The sequence below is a fragment of the Salvelinus sp. IW2-2015 genome, linkage group LG9 (genome assembly GCF_002910315.2).
Source record: "Salvelinus sp. IW2-2015 linkage group LG9, ASM291031v2, whole genome shotgun sequence".
NCBI lineage: Eukaryota > Metazoa > Chordata > Actinopteri > Salmoniformes > Salmonidae > Salvelinus > Salvelinus sp. IW2-2015.
In genome coordinates, this window is record NC_036849.1 from 31941202 (window position 1) to 31957384 (window position 16183).

The 16183-nt window shown below is 43.0% G+C and overlaps 1 protein-coding gene across 3 annotated transcripts in view; it reads right to left on the reverse strand.

Annotated features, from left to right (window-relative positions):
* The window catches only part of LOC111968953 (echinoderm microtubule-associated protein-like 1), a 56140-nt gene extending 39963 nt beyond the window's left edge, over positions 1–16177 (reverse strand). For all 3 annotated transcript variants that reach the window (XM_070445264.1, XM_023994937.2, XM_023994936.2), the window contains exon 1: positions 15645–16177. In XM_070445264.1, the coding sequence (XP_070301365.1) occupies positions 15645–15711 (67 nt within the window). In that variant the 5' untranslated portion in view covers positions 15712–16177. The remainder of the gene's footprint in view (positions 1–15644) is intronic.
* Between the last annotated feature and the right edge of the window lie 6 nt (positions 16178–16183).

The following is a 16183-nucleotide window of genomic DNA, read 5'->3' on the forward strand; positions in this document are numbered from 1 at the left end:
GAGATGATGCCAACCAGTTCCTGAGATGATGCCAACCAGTTCCTGAGATGATGCCAACCAGTTCCTGAGATGATGCCAACCACTTCCTGAGATGATGCCAACCAGTTCCTGACATGATGCCAACCAGTTCCTGACATGATGCCAACCAGTTCCTGACATGATGCCAACCTGTCCCAGAGATGATGCCAACCTGTCCCAGAGAGGATGCCAACCAGTTCCTGAGATGATGCCAACCAGTTCCCGACATGATGCCAACCAGTTCCCGAGATGATGCCAACCAGTTCCTGACATGATGTCAACCAGTTCCTGACATGATGCCAACCAGTTCCTGGCATGATGCAAACCAGTTCCTGAGAAGGTTCTCAAGTGCTAATTGCATTGTTAGCTGTCCACAAGGAGGAAGGACCATTGCTTGTCAATCCCTGGTATAGGAAGGACCATTGCTTGTCAATCCCTGGTATAGGAAGGACCATTGCTTGTCAATCCCTGGTACAGGAAGGACCATTGCTTGCCAGAGCCTGGGCCTGGTACCAAAAAGGTTGAGAAACACTGGATCAGAAGGTTATAGGACTGTAGGTTAGAAAAAGAATGCACAAAACATTTTGTTTTGCCTCGAAGCTGAGACGTTTGTGTAGTGGCTTGTATCTATCTGGTTAACCTCAGTGTCAATACCAATCCATTCAGGATAGATGCTGTCCCAAGAAGTGTCAGACTCAATTAGAGAACCATCCATATAACCGCTCCTCTCTGCTAACACATCTACCTGTCCATCTACATTCCCCCAAATGGCTCTTGATATTCCTCACTGCGATTACCTTTCTCCAAAAATAACCAATGTCGTGACGGGTGACGGGCCACATGTCTGCTTCTTTAAGTGCTCGCTGATCAACCGAGCCTTGGCGTTTCGACCGAAGGCAGCCAGGAGGAAGTAAAGCACTCTATTTTCTACCACAGACATTTCTGAGTAGCTTTTTTTCAAGCCCCTGATGTCATTAATGATTAACAACATAGCACCTTAACCTCCTCCTTTCCCGCCATCCATTTCACCACCTTCAGTCAGCCTCTGACGGGTAATAGTTGAATTTATTTATTTTATTTTATTTTTCTGACAGGTATAGCTAAAGATGCATCGAGGAGACAGGAATAAAAAGTGGCTGCTGTGGATGGTGCATGATCAAAGCAGAGAGGGACTCTATTTCTGTCTATGTATCCCCGTGTAATCTCATAAAAAATACAGCTCCTCTGCCTGAGTTATCTATCAATGCTGACTCACTCTGCTTGACTTTATATTAGCCCGGAATGGCGGCATCTGAGATGAGATTGAGATGAAATGAATGAGAAATGAACAAGAAATGAAGGAGCAGATGGAAAGTAATCGCCACAGAGGACTCATCTTTGTTGCTTCATAAGATTATCTCAGAATGTTGTCATATTTCTAGACTGTTGCCTCTCTGGGAGAAAATATTAACAGGCCTAGCTATTGATTAATATGCATTATATTTCCCTTCAGTATGCCAGAGAGGCCAAACAATAGAGCTCAATTGACTTGTGAAAAAACGGGACCGTAAGCACTGACATGCAGCAGGGGTCACATGTCTCAGGACCAGTGAGTCACGCTATAGACTCCATTTCCACACAAAATCCATCTGGTGGTCTGGCTTCCCTGAAAGCTTAGCCTAGCAGATTAGCACAAAGTGCTTTCCAAAAAGGCAGGCTTAATAACCTAAACACTCTGTCTCTCAAATMTAAAATGCTCAAATCGTGGGCTGACCGACACGAGTCTCTGCAATCGTTCACTCTCTCAACCAATCTCTTTTTTTCTTCTTCTCAAGGCCATGAACAAAGATCACAATTCATTGACTGGCTTGGAGGATGACACCTAAATTCATCATCCTCCAGATTCAATTTGTCTGAATGGTCATTCCCCGATTTGAGAAGCTGTGAATCATGTCAGATAGAATTGAGTTTAAAACATATTGTAGGGTGGTTTGGGGTTGGTCTGGTGCAGGGATGGGGACGTTGGATGGGGGTGGGGGACACAAAATCAGAACTCATCATGAGGGGGACACTGTTGCTCACTTGTTCTGCATACCCACATGTGCACCCCCCCGACAGCGGAGAGTAAATGTTTACGTTTTAGAGTTCATTTTGTGCAATTCTACACATTTTTGCCATGGGGCGGAGAGGACAATATGCTGGTTTAAATCTAATTTAATACAATTCTACTCATTTTGCCATGGGGCGGAGAGGAAAATATGCTGGTTTAAATCGAATTAATACAATTCTACTCATTTTGCCATGGGGCGGAGAGGAAAATATGCTGGTTTAAATCTAATTTAATACAATTCTACTCATTTTGCCATGGGGCGGAGAGGAAAATATGCTGGTTTAAATCTAATTTAATACAATTCTACTCATTTTGCCATGGGGCGGAGAGGAAAATATGCTGGTTTAAATCTATTAATGACAATTCTACTCATTTTGCCATGGGGCGGAGAGGAAAATATGCTGGTTTAAATCTAATTTAATACAATTCTACTCATTTTGCCATGGGGCGGTGTAACGGCAGTCTAGCTCTTCCTCCTCCTTGGACGAGGAGAGGCGAGAAGGATCGGAGGACCAATGTGCAGCGTGGTAAGTTTCCATGATTTAATATACACGAAAACAAGACACTATACAAAATAACAAATMAACTAACCGTCACAGTCCCGTGTGGCACAAACACTGACACAGGAAACAACCACCCACAAAATCCCAACACAAAACAAGCCACCTATATATGATTCTCAATCAGGGACAACGATTGACAGCTGCCTCTGATTGAGAACCATATTAGGCCGAACACAGAAACAGACAAACTAGACACACAACATAGAATGCCCACCCAGTTCACTTCCTGACCAACACTAAAACAAGCAAAACACATAAGCACTATGGTCAGGACGTGACAGGCGGAGAGGAAAATATGCTGGTTTAAATCTAATTTAATGCAATTCTACTCATTTTGCCATGGGGCGGAGATTAACATTTTCTGTGTTACAGCTAATTTCTTGCAATTCTACATTTTTTCCAAATGGTTGGTGGAAAATGTTTACAGGTTTTAATATGATATCTGAGTGAGACTGAAATCAATGCCCCCCCCCCCCCCCCGCCAGTAATTCCACCATGATTACTAAGTTTAGATAACAGGCCGATAGACTAACTAACCAATATAAAAAATGTTAACTGACATGTGCTAATTGAGTGACTATCAGTGACTGACATAACAAGATAAAAAATAATGACCCATCCCTGGTCTAGTGGGTAACACCATGCTCCACCTTTCAGCACATATCTGCCCGGTCCCATCGTTAATTAGGCACAAACACTCACATCGCAGTATCCAATCTAATCTAACCCAGCTGTCATCGTGAGGTGGTGGGTCAAATGACAGAGGTGTATTAGCCAATGAGCTGGACAGATTACAGTCTGTCCATTTGACAGAGGTGTATTAGCCAATGAGCTGGACAGATTACAGTTTGTCCATTTGACAGAGGTGTATTAGCCAATGAGCTGGACAGATTACAGTTTGTCCATTTGACAGAGGTGTATTAGCCAATGAGATGGACAGATTACAGTTTGCCCATTTGGCTAACGAACGCCCTTTGGCTAACGAACAGACGGAGCTTAGGTCCTATAAATAGTACGGGGTGGATCAGAGAGGGACCGCTCACATTTTTCGATGACCTGTGTAAAAGAGGACAGAAGGAAAGAAAGGAGGACCAGAGGAAGAGATTCTAGATAATCGAGGGGCCCAACTGCCCCCCTGGGACCCCACTACATGTCCTTGGAGGAATACCCAGAATCCTCCTGACATCAGCCACATCCGTCCTCAGGTCAAACAGCGGTCAACATGTAACAGCATTAGCCCACACGCCCTCTCCCAGTTTTACACCCTGCTGGCTTAGGGTTTCATTAGGGGCCGGTCGGTCTGACAGTCACGTGTTACCATACTCCCAAGACAAACGTGAGGAAGCCTTGAAAATCACCTCAGAGATAGACTTTGGTGAATCTGGGGAGGTGACAGAGATAAGTGAAGCATTTTGTGGTGTTTACAAGGTCTGGTTGAAGTGATACTGGTGCTGAGCGATTAGTGCTTTTAGAGGTCTGTTCGGTTTCATTTCGATCATAAAAAAAGAATCACGATTTCGGTTTAGAATAWWTTTTTTTATACATTAAATGCACTATGCATTATGTGGGTTGAATGCTGTAACAACACAGAATAAAACTATTAACAGAAGCCCCATGATGGTAGTGACTGCCCATTACTGCTGATTACTTATTAACCATCATTTACTCACATTACTTTACTTTAATTCAATATTTCAGTTGTTGTGTATATTACATTTGTTTTATTTGATAACTTTATTATTTAATTCCAAGTCATCATCTCATCTCTATAGAGCTGCTGACTACGCTGTCTGACAAAATCACTATTTTAGTAGTTCTTCAAAGTAAATAAGACATACAGTACTTTTATGACTGCTGAATACCAACTATCGATCACTTAGATCATGTATTTTCAGGTAGAGATACCTGGTGAAGAAACTTCTCTCTATGTATTGTCTCTTGTACACTCGTTCTTCTTTCAGCTACGTAGCAGGCGCAAAAGAAACACAGACCGGACATAATAGCAGCGCAATGGATTATGGTCATTCAGATAAAACAAATGGATTTAAAATAATCTAACTGTCTGTCAATTAGTTGTTACATTTTTTTTTTTTTTTTAGATCTGACATTTCGGTTAATCGCTCAGCACTAAGGGATACATGAAAACCGAGAGAGGCTGACAGGCTTGGAACCACTTAATTTTAGCACCTGCGGTTGTAGCCAAAAGGCCAAAGCCAGGAAACCCCATTAGCATGCAAAGTGCACCTTGCATGTGCATATATATTAAGACAGCGCTAGGAGCACAATAGGTTGTCCCCTCCTCAACCCATTCTGTCAAACCCCCTCTGCTCTGTCTGTACAAGGTCCCTGGAGAGAGGCAAACACTGGGGAGATGGGTGGACTGACTGCTGTTCTCTATATTTTATTTAACTAGGCAAGTCAGTTAAGAACAAATTCTTATTTACAATGACGGCATAGGAACAGTGGGTTAACTGCCTTGTTCAGGGGAAGAACGGCAGATTTGTACCTTGTCAGCTCAGGGATTTGATCTAGCAACCTTTCAGTTACTGGCCCTATGGGAAAACCACTAGGCTACCTGCAGCCCTGTACTGTAGGCTATAGTTTAACCATCCGATCTCAGAGTTCTGTCAAGATATCCAGTCTGGCAGTGTTCTCTGAGGCAGAACCCACCACAGCAGCCTCCTTTTCCACACACACACACACACACACACACACACACACACACACACACACACATACACATACACATACACATACACATACACATACACACACACACCCTGACCCTCCATTTCCCACCAGGCTCAGTGGCACGAGACCAGAGGAGGAACACAGAGGAGACCATAGCATTCCTCTCCAGAACTTCTGTCAAAGAGCAAACAGTCACAATGCAGGCAGAGGATTAAGGAGGGGGATACTGATCCCATCTTGCTCAATGGTTATCACCATAAACTCAAGGGGGGATAGATTTTAACAGGAAATGCACGTTTTATAGGCACTGTGTAAAAGCAATCTGGCCTCATCTGAGAAGAGACATTTATCAGACTGGTGTAAAAGCCAACAAGCAAACAAACTAATCTGTATGCCAACCAATTAAACAGGGCTCAAATCGTCCCGTTGATTAGGAAAACTAGACACTAACAAAGAAAAGGTACAGCTGATACCATGTGTTGCAATGGCCGCACAGGGACTGGTAACAGTGCACGATATTGGGATCCTGTCTCTAGCCGGATGAAGAACTCCCTCCCCCCTCTCTACATTCATCCTCGCTGCATCCCCTAGCACCCACTCCAAGCCTCGCCCAGGCTCCAGCTTACGGTAAGTTACTCACTCCTTCATAGAACACAGCAAAAAAAACAGACAAAACGCTGCATAGAAAACGAGGCAGCCTTTTTCTGCTGACTCATCACCAGTCTCTATGGGAGGAGGGTACAGCAGAGGCCTGATGGCAATTAAAGACACACACACACACAAACAGCTTATTTAACCTTTATTTAACTTGGCAAGTCAGTTAAGAACAAACTGTTATTTACAATGACAGTCTACCCCGGCCAAACCCTAACGACGCTCGGCCAATTGTGCGGCGCCCTATGGGACTCCCAATCACGGCCGGATGTGATACAGCCTGGAATCGAACCAGGGTCTGTAGTGACGCCTCTAGCACTATATCTCATGGTTTGCTCTACTCTCTCCTTTGACYCAATGCTCTTTTCAGTTGGCCGATTGGTCAACCTTTTCTCCCACAAACAAAGGCTTTGTGTACAAATGACAAATGGCAGGGAACTTTGGGCTTATTCAGACAGTGTTGTTGTAAGAGTTGGGATTTACATGGTGTGGAAACCAAATGAGAAGAGAAACACTGGACAGTCAAGGACATTCCAGGCCAGATACAGTGCATGGGCCTGATCATATGTCAAGCAGTTGGCTTAGAAGAATGGCCCAGAAATGCAACCTTGTTGACAAAACTATCCTTATAGGGGCACAAGAACAGCAAGTAAAACTGAACTAGTAAAACTGAACTAGTAAATCTGAACTAGAAAAACTGAACTAGTAAAACTGAACTAGTAAAACTGAACTAGTAAATCTGAACTAGTAAAACTGAACTAGTAAAACTGAACTAGAAAAACGGAACTAGTATTTGAGGCGAAAGACTGATTCGCCAAAAGCTACTTGAATGCTTTTGAAAATGAATTTCATTGGGGCGTTGCAGCATTGCAGTGTTGCGGCATCACTACAGACCCTGGTTCAATTCCAGGCTGTGTCATTACCAGCCATGACCGGGAGTCCCTTAGGGTGGCGCACAATTGACAAGATTGTAATCATAAAATTGGGGAGGAAAAGAGGCGGTAAAAAATAAATAACAGTGAATTTTATTGATCTCATTCTCTTTATTCCCTTAGATGGGATATTGAATGTTTTCTAGATACATTTCTCTGTATACAACGTCAAGCTAAGGGGAATCACAAGAGGCCATCCATCTACTAAACTGGATTTATTTCCCATTTCTCCCTGTAATTTCTATTTGTATTTATTATGGATCCCCATTAGCTGCTGCCAAAGTGTGTGTGTGTGTGTATGCATGTGTCTGTGCCAATGTTTGTGTTGCTTCACAGTCCCCGCTGTTCCATAAGGTGTTATTTATCTGTTTTTTAAATCTAATTTTACTGCTTGTGTCAGTTACCTGATGTGGAATAGAATTCCATGTAGTCATGGCTCTATGTAGTACTGTGCGCCTCCCATAGTCTGTTCTGGACTTGGGGACTGTGAAGAGACCTCTTGTGGCATGTCTTGTGGGGTATGCATGGGTGTCCGAGCTGTGTGCCAGTAGTTTAGACAGACAGCTCGGTGCATTCAACATGTCAATACCTCTCATAAATACAACTTTCAGCCAGGAGAGATTGACATGCATATTATTAATATTAGCTCTCTGTCTACATCCAAGGGCCAGCCGTGCTGCCCTGTTCTGAGCCAGTTGCAATTATACTAAGTTATTTTTTTGTGGCACCTGACCACACGACTGAACAGTAGTCAAGGTGCGACAAAACTAGGGCCTGTAGGACCTGCCTTGTTGATAGTGTTGTTAAGAAGGTAGAGCATCGCTTTATTATAGACAGACTTCTCCCCATCTTAGCTACTACTGCATCAATATGTTTTGACCATGACAGTCTACAATCTAGTGTTACTCCAAGCAGTGTAGTCATCTAAACTTGCTCAATTTCCATAGTATTTATTACAAGATTTAGTTAAGGTTTATGGTTAAATAATAATAACAGCAATCAACCAATCAGACCACTCAGCTCTGGGAGATACTGTCACCAGCATAAGGTTAAATATATCTGGTAAGATTAGAACTTGGCAATGAAAATATGGCTTTGATTTAGAAGGTGAAGCCAGGACATGTGATGGGGCCCTGGCCTTGGTGTGGGGTAATACACACATACAGAGAATTACATGAGAATTAAATAATTGTGCTCACCGATCATACTAATTGAATTCATCCACCGGTCATAATAGTTTCAGTGAAACATACATAACAGTTGGTTTACTGGTCTAACTATTTGCATATTAAATCCAAATACCAGATTGGAATAATCCTGTTAGCTCCAGCTTTAGTTATAAAACACACCTTTGTTTCCCATAGAGTTGTGCTGAATACGTTTAACATCAGGGTTGTGTTCATTATTACATGAAAAGAAAAGGTTTTAAAACAGTTTTCTAGTCCAGGTAGTCACTCTCAGTTTTGATCCCTTGTCCGTCTTTTTGTTGGTGCCTGATGAGGAAAGAGGAGATACCTCCTCAAGGTTAACCAGAGCACTAAAGATCTTCTACCCCAGAATCTTGCTTCTGAAAGTTTGATGAATTCTGAGCCCTCCTGCTCCCTGTAGTGAACTGCAAAGCTCCAGCAGTAGCCCCACCTCTCGCACCAACATTTCCACACATCCAATAGAACACAGCATTTCGATCACGTTCTTCCACTGATATTCATATGCATGAAATGCAGCTCAGGGAATGCTTGTGTGGAGGAGTTGTCTAGCCCTGCATGTGTTTCACGACCTCGTTATCTGTCTGTAACTTACACATTCACTGTGCTAGAGGCTTATACTTCCCCCCCCTCCCCCCCCCCCCCACACAGACTCACTCACTCCACTGCTATTTCCACTCTCCCTTCTACAGAAGGGAACATTAGGAGGGAAAAATGTGGCAGCATTATCTACACTATGTATTTCAGACATACAGTTAAAGTCGGAAGTTTACACCTTAGCCAAATACGTTTCAACTCTGTTTTTCACAATTCCTGACATTTAATCCTGGTAAAAAATTCCCTGTTTTAGGTCAGTTAGGATAAGCACTTTATTTTAAGAATGTAAAATGTCCGAATAATAGTAGAGAGAATMATTTATTTCAGCTTTTATTTCTATCATCACATTCCCAGTGGGTCAGAAGTTTACATACACTCAATTAGTATTTGGTAGCATTGCCTTTAAATTGTTTAACTTGGGTCAAAAATTTCGGGTAGCCTTCCACAAGCTTCCCACAATAAGTTGGGTGAATTTTGGCCCATTCCTTCTGACAGAGCTGGTGTAACTGAGTCAGGTTTGTAGGCCTGCTTGCTCGCACACGCTTTTTCAGTTCGGCCCACAAATTTCCTATAGGATTGAGGTCAGGGCTTTGTGATGGCCACTCCAATACCTTGACTGTGTCATCCTTAAGCCATTTTGCCACAACTTTGGAAGTATGCTTGGGGTCTTAGTCCATTTGGAAGACCCATTTGCGACCAAGCTTTAACTTCCTGCCTGATGTCTTGAGATGTTGCTTCAATATATCCACATAATTTTCCTCCCTCATGATGCCATCTATTTTGTGAATCGCACCAGCCCCTCCTGCAGCAAAGCACCCCCACAACATGATGCTGCCACCCCCGTGCTTCACGGTTGGGATGGTGTTCTTCGGCTTGCAAGCGTCCCCCTTTTTCCTCCAAACATAACGATGGTCATTATGACCAAATAGTTATATTTTTGTTTCATCAGACCAGAGGACATTTCTCCAAAAAGTACGATCTTTGTCCCCATGTGCAGTTGCAAACCGTAGTCTGACTTTTTTATGACGGTTTTGGAGCAGTGGCTTCTTCCTTGCTGAGCGGCCTTTCAGGTTATGTCGATATAGGACTCGTTTTACTGTTTCCTACTGTTTCCTCTTTCCTCCAAAGGTCCTTTGCTGTTGTTCTCAGATTGATTTGCACTTTTCGCACCAAAGTACGTTCATCTCTAGGAGACAGAACGCATCTCCTTCCTATGTGGTATGACGGCTGCATGGTCCCATGGTGTTTATACTTGCGTACTATTGTTTGTACAGATGAACGTGGTACCTTCAGGCGTTTGGAAATTGCTCCCAAGGATGAACCAGACTTGTGGAGGTCTACAATTTCTTTCTGAGATCTTGGCTGATTAATTTTGATTTTCCCATGATGTCAAGCAAAGAGGCACTGAGCTTGAAGGTAGGCTTTGAAATACATCCACAGGTACACCTCCAATAGACTCAAATTATGTCAATTAACCTACCAGAATCTTCTAAAACCATGACATCCTTTTCTGTAATTTTCCAAGCTGTTTAAAGGGACACTTAACTTAGTGTATGTAAACTTCTGACCCACTGGAAATATGATACAGCGAATTATAAGTGAAATAATCTGTCTGTAAACAATTGTTGGAAAAATGACTTGTGTCATGCACAAAGTAGATGTCCTAACCGACTTGCCAAAAATATAGTTTGTTAACAAGAAATTTGTGGAGTGGTTGAAAAACAGTGACTAATGACGCCAACCTAAGTGTATGTAAACTTCCGACTTCAACTGTATATTTAGCCCACGCCTTACACTGTTCTCTGTGTGTTCCATAGTGAATAAGGGTCGTTGTGGGTTGATGACACTGTGTTCCATAGTGAATAAGGGTCGTCGTGGGTTGATGACACTGTGTTCCATAGTGAATAAGGGTCGTCGTGGGTTGATGNAAGGGTCGTCGTGGGTTGATGACACTGTGTTCCATAGTGAATAAGGGTCGTCGTGGGTTGATGACACTGTGTTTCATAGTGAATAAGGGTCGTCGTGGGACGAAGAATGCTATGACGAAAGGAAACTCATGGCCATGCTCTCTCTGTATGTACTGTATGATACACAACATGAAATGACTTGCCCAATGTTTGATGAAACAGCTGTTAACTTGTCCAGTGTATCTGTTTTACTGGACACTTACACATTGATGAATTATACTGTTATTACATTTGAAAAACGTGGGCAAAGATCTTATGGACTGAATCAGAAAATATATCACTTTTACTTTCAGTCCCTCCATGTTATCATGGTGGTGCTTCATACTATCATGAACCAAGCCCTTTCAGTGAGACTATCATCACACTGTGGATAAAGGTACAGGTGGCTGTGTTCATTTCATCATCAAAAATAGTGACAAAAACATATTTTTCTGGGGCAATTGACGCAACTACATCTGACTAAACAAGCCCAGAAAAAAACTGTAACTAAACAAAATAGATTTTTAATTTCAGTTGACTAAAACTGTGACTAAAATCTGACTACTAAGTGGACTGGACAAGAGTTTTTGGAAAGATTGAGAGGTTTTCAGTGAAAAGCACAATTAATARTAGCAGCACAGATGAGCAGTGCTGTTCTGTTCAGCAGTGGGAAGGATATGCCACACCCGGCACACACAGCCTACATCAGCTGGTGAGCTGCGGGGGAGCAAGCAGACAGAGTGTGGGCAGACAGGCTTCACTCTGGCTCCGCCTCCAATTATACACATCGCGCATGCAACTCTCTTGCTTCTCCGTAACTAACCAGTCACCACCAGCCTTCTAGTTAGCTACCCTTTGCCTGGTTGAGAAACACAAGCTGCTTTACGAAATTAATAACAATAGCAGAATTAAGTTTAATAATAAAACAATAGTCTAGCTCTGTTTTTCTCTCCCTAAGTATGGAAAAGTAGGCTGTCTTTTTAAAAATTGTAGTGTCACTCAACCCTCCCACTTTCTCCATTGCATTTCATAGACAGGTTCTGTAGCCAATGTAGCCAAGCCTCTTTCTTTTCCTGGGCTTAATTATAGCCCTTACCATTCAAAAGATATGACCTATAATACCGTTGGTACTTTGTTTCTCTTTCTATCGTGCATTTTGGCGGGCCGCATTTTACATCCAGGAAGCATATCGCGGGCAGTTCTAAAACTAGGCTACTTGGGGACCGGACCGTTAAACATTGGTTTAGGCTACACACTTGTTCTGTCATGTTACCTCATTAGCTAGCTATAGCTAACAACCTGGGGATGCGTTCAGCAGGACACAACATTTTGGAACGTTCAGATAGAAATATGCTATGTGGAACAAACATGCCTCTCTGACATGATGAATAAGGAATAATGTCAGCTCTATTCAGGAAATTTCCATTTGCAACATTTGAGAATGTATTTCAACTGAACGTAGCCATGGTAACATTACCAGAAGCCTATATGCAAACATTTGGTGGCAACAGAACGAAAGGAAAAGGGATAGCAAACAATTTATTTCCACTACACTGTATCTGACTGGGTAAATAACTTTATTCTGAGTTAATGACTCAGACTTGAACACTTGGACCAGGTTTCGAGCACTGGGACTTGGACCAGGTTTCGAGCACTGGGACTTGGACCAGCCATAGGAACTCGTGACTCAACAATCGTTGACTCAGACATCGAGCACAAGGGGACTTGGGACTCGAGATTTAGTGACTCGACTACGTCACTAGGCAAAACAGTTATTAGCTTCCCGTTCAAAGTCATTAGTTCTACTTCTGGACATCAGTGTAGCGTCTGGGGAACAGTGATAACAATGATAATGACGGAGGTGCATCCCATAGTGACGGAGGTGCATCCCATAGTGACGGAGGTGCATCCCATAGTGACGGAGGTGCATCCCATAGTGAAGAAGGTGCATCCAATAGTGACGGAGGTGCATCCCATAGTGACGGAGGCGCATCCCATAGTGATGGAGGTGCATCCCATACCACTTTGCCAATACTTTTGCGCCACTGCTTCTCTCTCTCAAATGAAAGGGCATTTAGTTAACTAAAATGGCCCGCTGCTTTCGCCATTTTGAGAATGACTAGACCAAATCATTATTCAAATGACAAAAATGTGACTAAGACTTAATATTTTTGTCAAAACTACTAAGACTAGACTAAATTTAAAAAAGAGCGCCAAAATTAGCACTGCTAGGTAGTGTACATTGTTTTATAAAAGCAGATGATTCATACATCACATGCCAATCAGACGGTTGCCGTTACATATAGGTAGTATCATTTCTGAACTGGCAACAGCGAGGGCAGCTACATCCACTCAGCAGCAACACAAGTCTACAGTTTCAGACAAGACGCTCCGCAGAACCCAGGAGCAGAGCAGTTTATGGCTTTGTATTGTGCAACAGAAGTGACAGCGCAGAACATTAGCCGTGAACACATCTCCGAAGAGGAGGAAAAGAAGGACGGTTAAATTAAGACATCCCGACGGTGCCTTAACAGCCCAAACAGGTTTCTTCGACCCGACCTGCCCTCCACCTTTTGTCTGTTTGTTTTTGTTGGTTTGTTGCTAACCCTAATCCCGTTGCATGTGCTTGCATTATTGGCTTTACATAAACCAAAAGGGGGGAGGGAACTGTGCTACTCTGTTGGTGTGCCAAGTACCAATCTCTTGGCGATATTGGTGATGCTGTGGGTAGTGCCAACACTGCAGGCCCTAGAGGAGAGGGGATGTAGGGCAGTGACAAGGATGTCTGGTGAAATCTGAAGGAACGTCCATCTTGTTGCCAGGGATAGACAGCGAATTCTCTGGCTTTACCAGCTCGTTGTCTATTGGCTGGTCATTCATAACAACACTAAGGGAATAGGACCAGCTCATCCACTGTCGGTATTAAGTCAGACACCAAGGATAGTAACAGCAACAACAACAACAAAAACCATCTTTTATCCATCTTCATTAAAGGCATTCCTGAGGTGTGGAGGATAAATTTGATTTGATTTGATACATTCAATACTGTAGATCGTCTTCTAGAAATACAGTTCCCTGATAATTGGACTACTGCACTACTAAATGGGGCTAATTTCCCTTAGTAGCCCATCTCCTCAGGACAAAAGCCTGCTTTTCTAGTTTGCCGAGTCGCTGACCCAGTCCCCCCTGCCATTATTCTGGTTGGCTGATCACTAACACATGAAGCGTTCAAGAACAAAGTGACATCACTTTTACAGGCAGTCACACAGCTGGCCAGCGCACCATTGGGTGATCTCAGAGCCTCCAGACTACACACTTACCCAATGAGTGTGTAGTTGGAACAATGAGGCCCTCTCGCCTGATATGAACCAAGCCCCTCAGTCAGGATGACAGTCTCAGTGAGAGAACATTGGAAAATCCCTGGCAACAGATTCACAACAGCTTGGCATGTTTCGTCTTCTGGCTTGTAAAGAGGGAACAGGACTTTCTGAAGTAATTACCAACCGTGCAAGGCAGTGTTTTGAAGCGCTCTCAAGCTTTTCACTCACACAGCAGTGTCATTACCCACTACAAAATTAGAAAATGCCAACCACGTCAGACTAGGGCGTGGTTCTGTGCCAATTGGGAGACTTGAGAACATTCAAAACCCAGACTTTAGTCAATATTTTTTTGTGTTTGACAACACCATTATAGGTGATTTTGACTTGACTCTTGTACTAATTTGACCCAATACTTCTGTATGTGTGTGAATTATTAAACACCCTTTAGTGACAGCAAGTAAACAGTATGTCACATTGCAGTAACTTTTATTCTTTCAGTTAGATTACAGGATCGTTATTAACAGTGTAAAAGGTCGACGTCATCTTCGGAGGAGGAAGCTTTACTTCTTTTGATCCAGTTTGACACCTGTTTTTCAGGTTACCCAGCATGCCTGAGTTACTCTTTGACATGATCAAGTCCTGCACACCACACAGCACACTATCAGAATCATTTCCCAACGATGGTAAATAAGTTCTATAACGTCAACCTTCTAGAACTCATTAACCAACCACATCCTTCGATGATGTTTGAGTATTCTGTTTATTTTGCTCCAGGGTTCAGATCTAGGATCAGTTTCCCTATCCAAATCCTAACCTTAGCCATTAGTGGGCGAAATGTAAAATTAAAACAAGACCAGCGTCTAGAGGCAACCTACTCCCTTTGGCTCAGCAGAGCTCTAAGTAAGTATGTCAGACAGTGTCTCCTGTATCTGGGCAGACGTCAGGCTGTGTTGATAAGAGAGATTGATTGGTTGTGACAAAGTGATGTGTCATGCACCTTCACACACTCTACTAATAACCTGCAACCCCAATTCCACTTCCGGTCTCCAGCCGTCATCACACTTGAACTGTCCAGTATACAAGCTGATGACAATCAGCACATCACAATGCTTTATAAGACCACAAGAGCCACAGACTAAAACTGAAATGGAAACCAGCGGTGTAAGATCAGACATTTGTTTATATCCCTTTTCCTTTTCCTCATCCATATGTTTAGCTTTTTTTTCTTGCCGGTTGACATTTTTGCAGAGGGTGTTGACAATCCTTCGACCCAGATTCTTGGCAGAAACATTTCCTCAGAAGGTTTTGAATTATATATATTTTTCCCATCTCTGCATGGTTAAACTCTAAATTGTAATATTGTTCCCAGCTATGTCTGAATTCGGTTCATGTTATAGCCTACAATCCCATCTATGTCTTCCACATAAGACAGCATCTACTCAACACCAAGGATAAACATTCACTTTCATCAAAGCCTTAAGTCGAGTTTGAGCTCTATAATAGCCTCACACTTGCAATAACAGCCCTGCCGGCAGGGACTATTTCTTCGATGTTAAGTTTAAACAGGCAGTGGTGACATCTCATGTTAAGCACACAGGCAGATTGTTGACCAGAAGGAGATGAGTTTACCGTTACAGAACTGCAGCAGCGAAGAGGTGTCATAGAGGCTGCTGTAGCTGGAAAATCCGTCCTCCATTCTGGACTTCCACCGTGCTCCTCCACTCCCTCCTCTCTTGTTCCCTCTCTACTCCCGTGAGTTCCCGTTACTTTCGCTTGCTTGCTACCACCGAGGCTCTTCCTCTATTCAACATCCAGTTTTCCCGGGTCAGGCTACCCGTGTCAGTTAACATGGCAACCCATTCACTAAGATTATGTCACGTGAACTCAGATTCTCCTTTTCTTTGAATGGTACTAAGAACAAACTCCAAAAGATTAAAGGAGGGTGAACCTCCGGGAGAAGTTCAAAACGCAGGTTCTTGCTCCTCTTCTCCTCTCTCCTCTCCTCTCTCCTCTCGCCTCTCTCCAGTTGCAGCTGTGTGGCGTTAAACCGTGTGCTGATCTCAACAAGAAAAACAGATTTGAGAGGCTTGAGCTGTAAGTGGAGCTCTGGCAGCAGAGACTGTGTGTGTGTGTGTGTGTGTGTGTGTGTGTGTGTGTGTGTGTGTGTG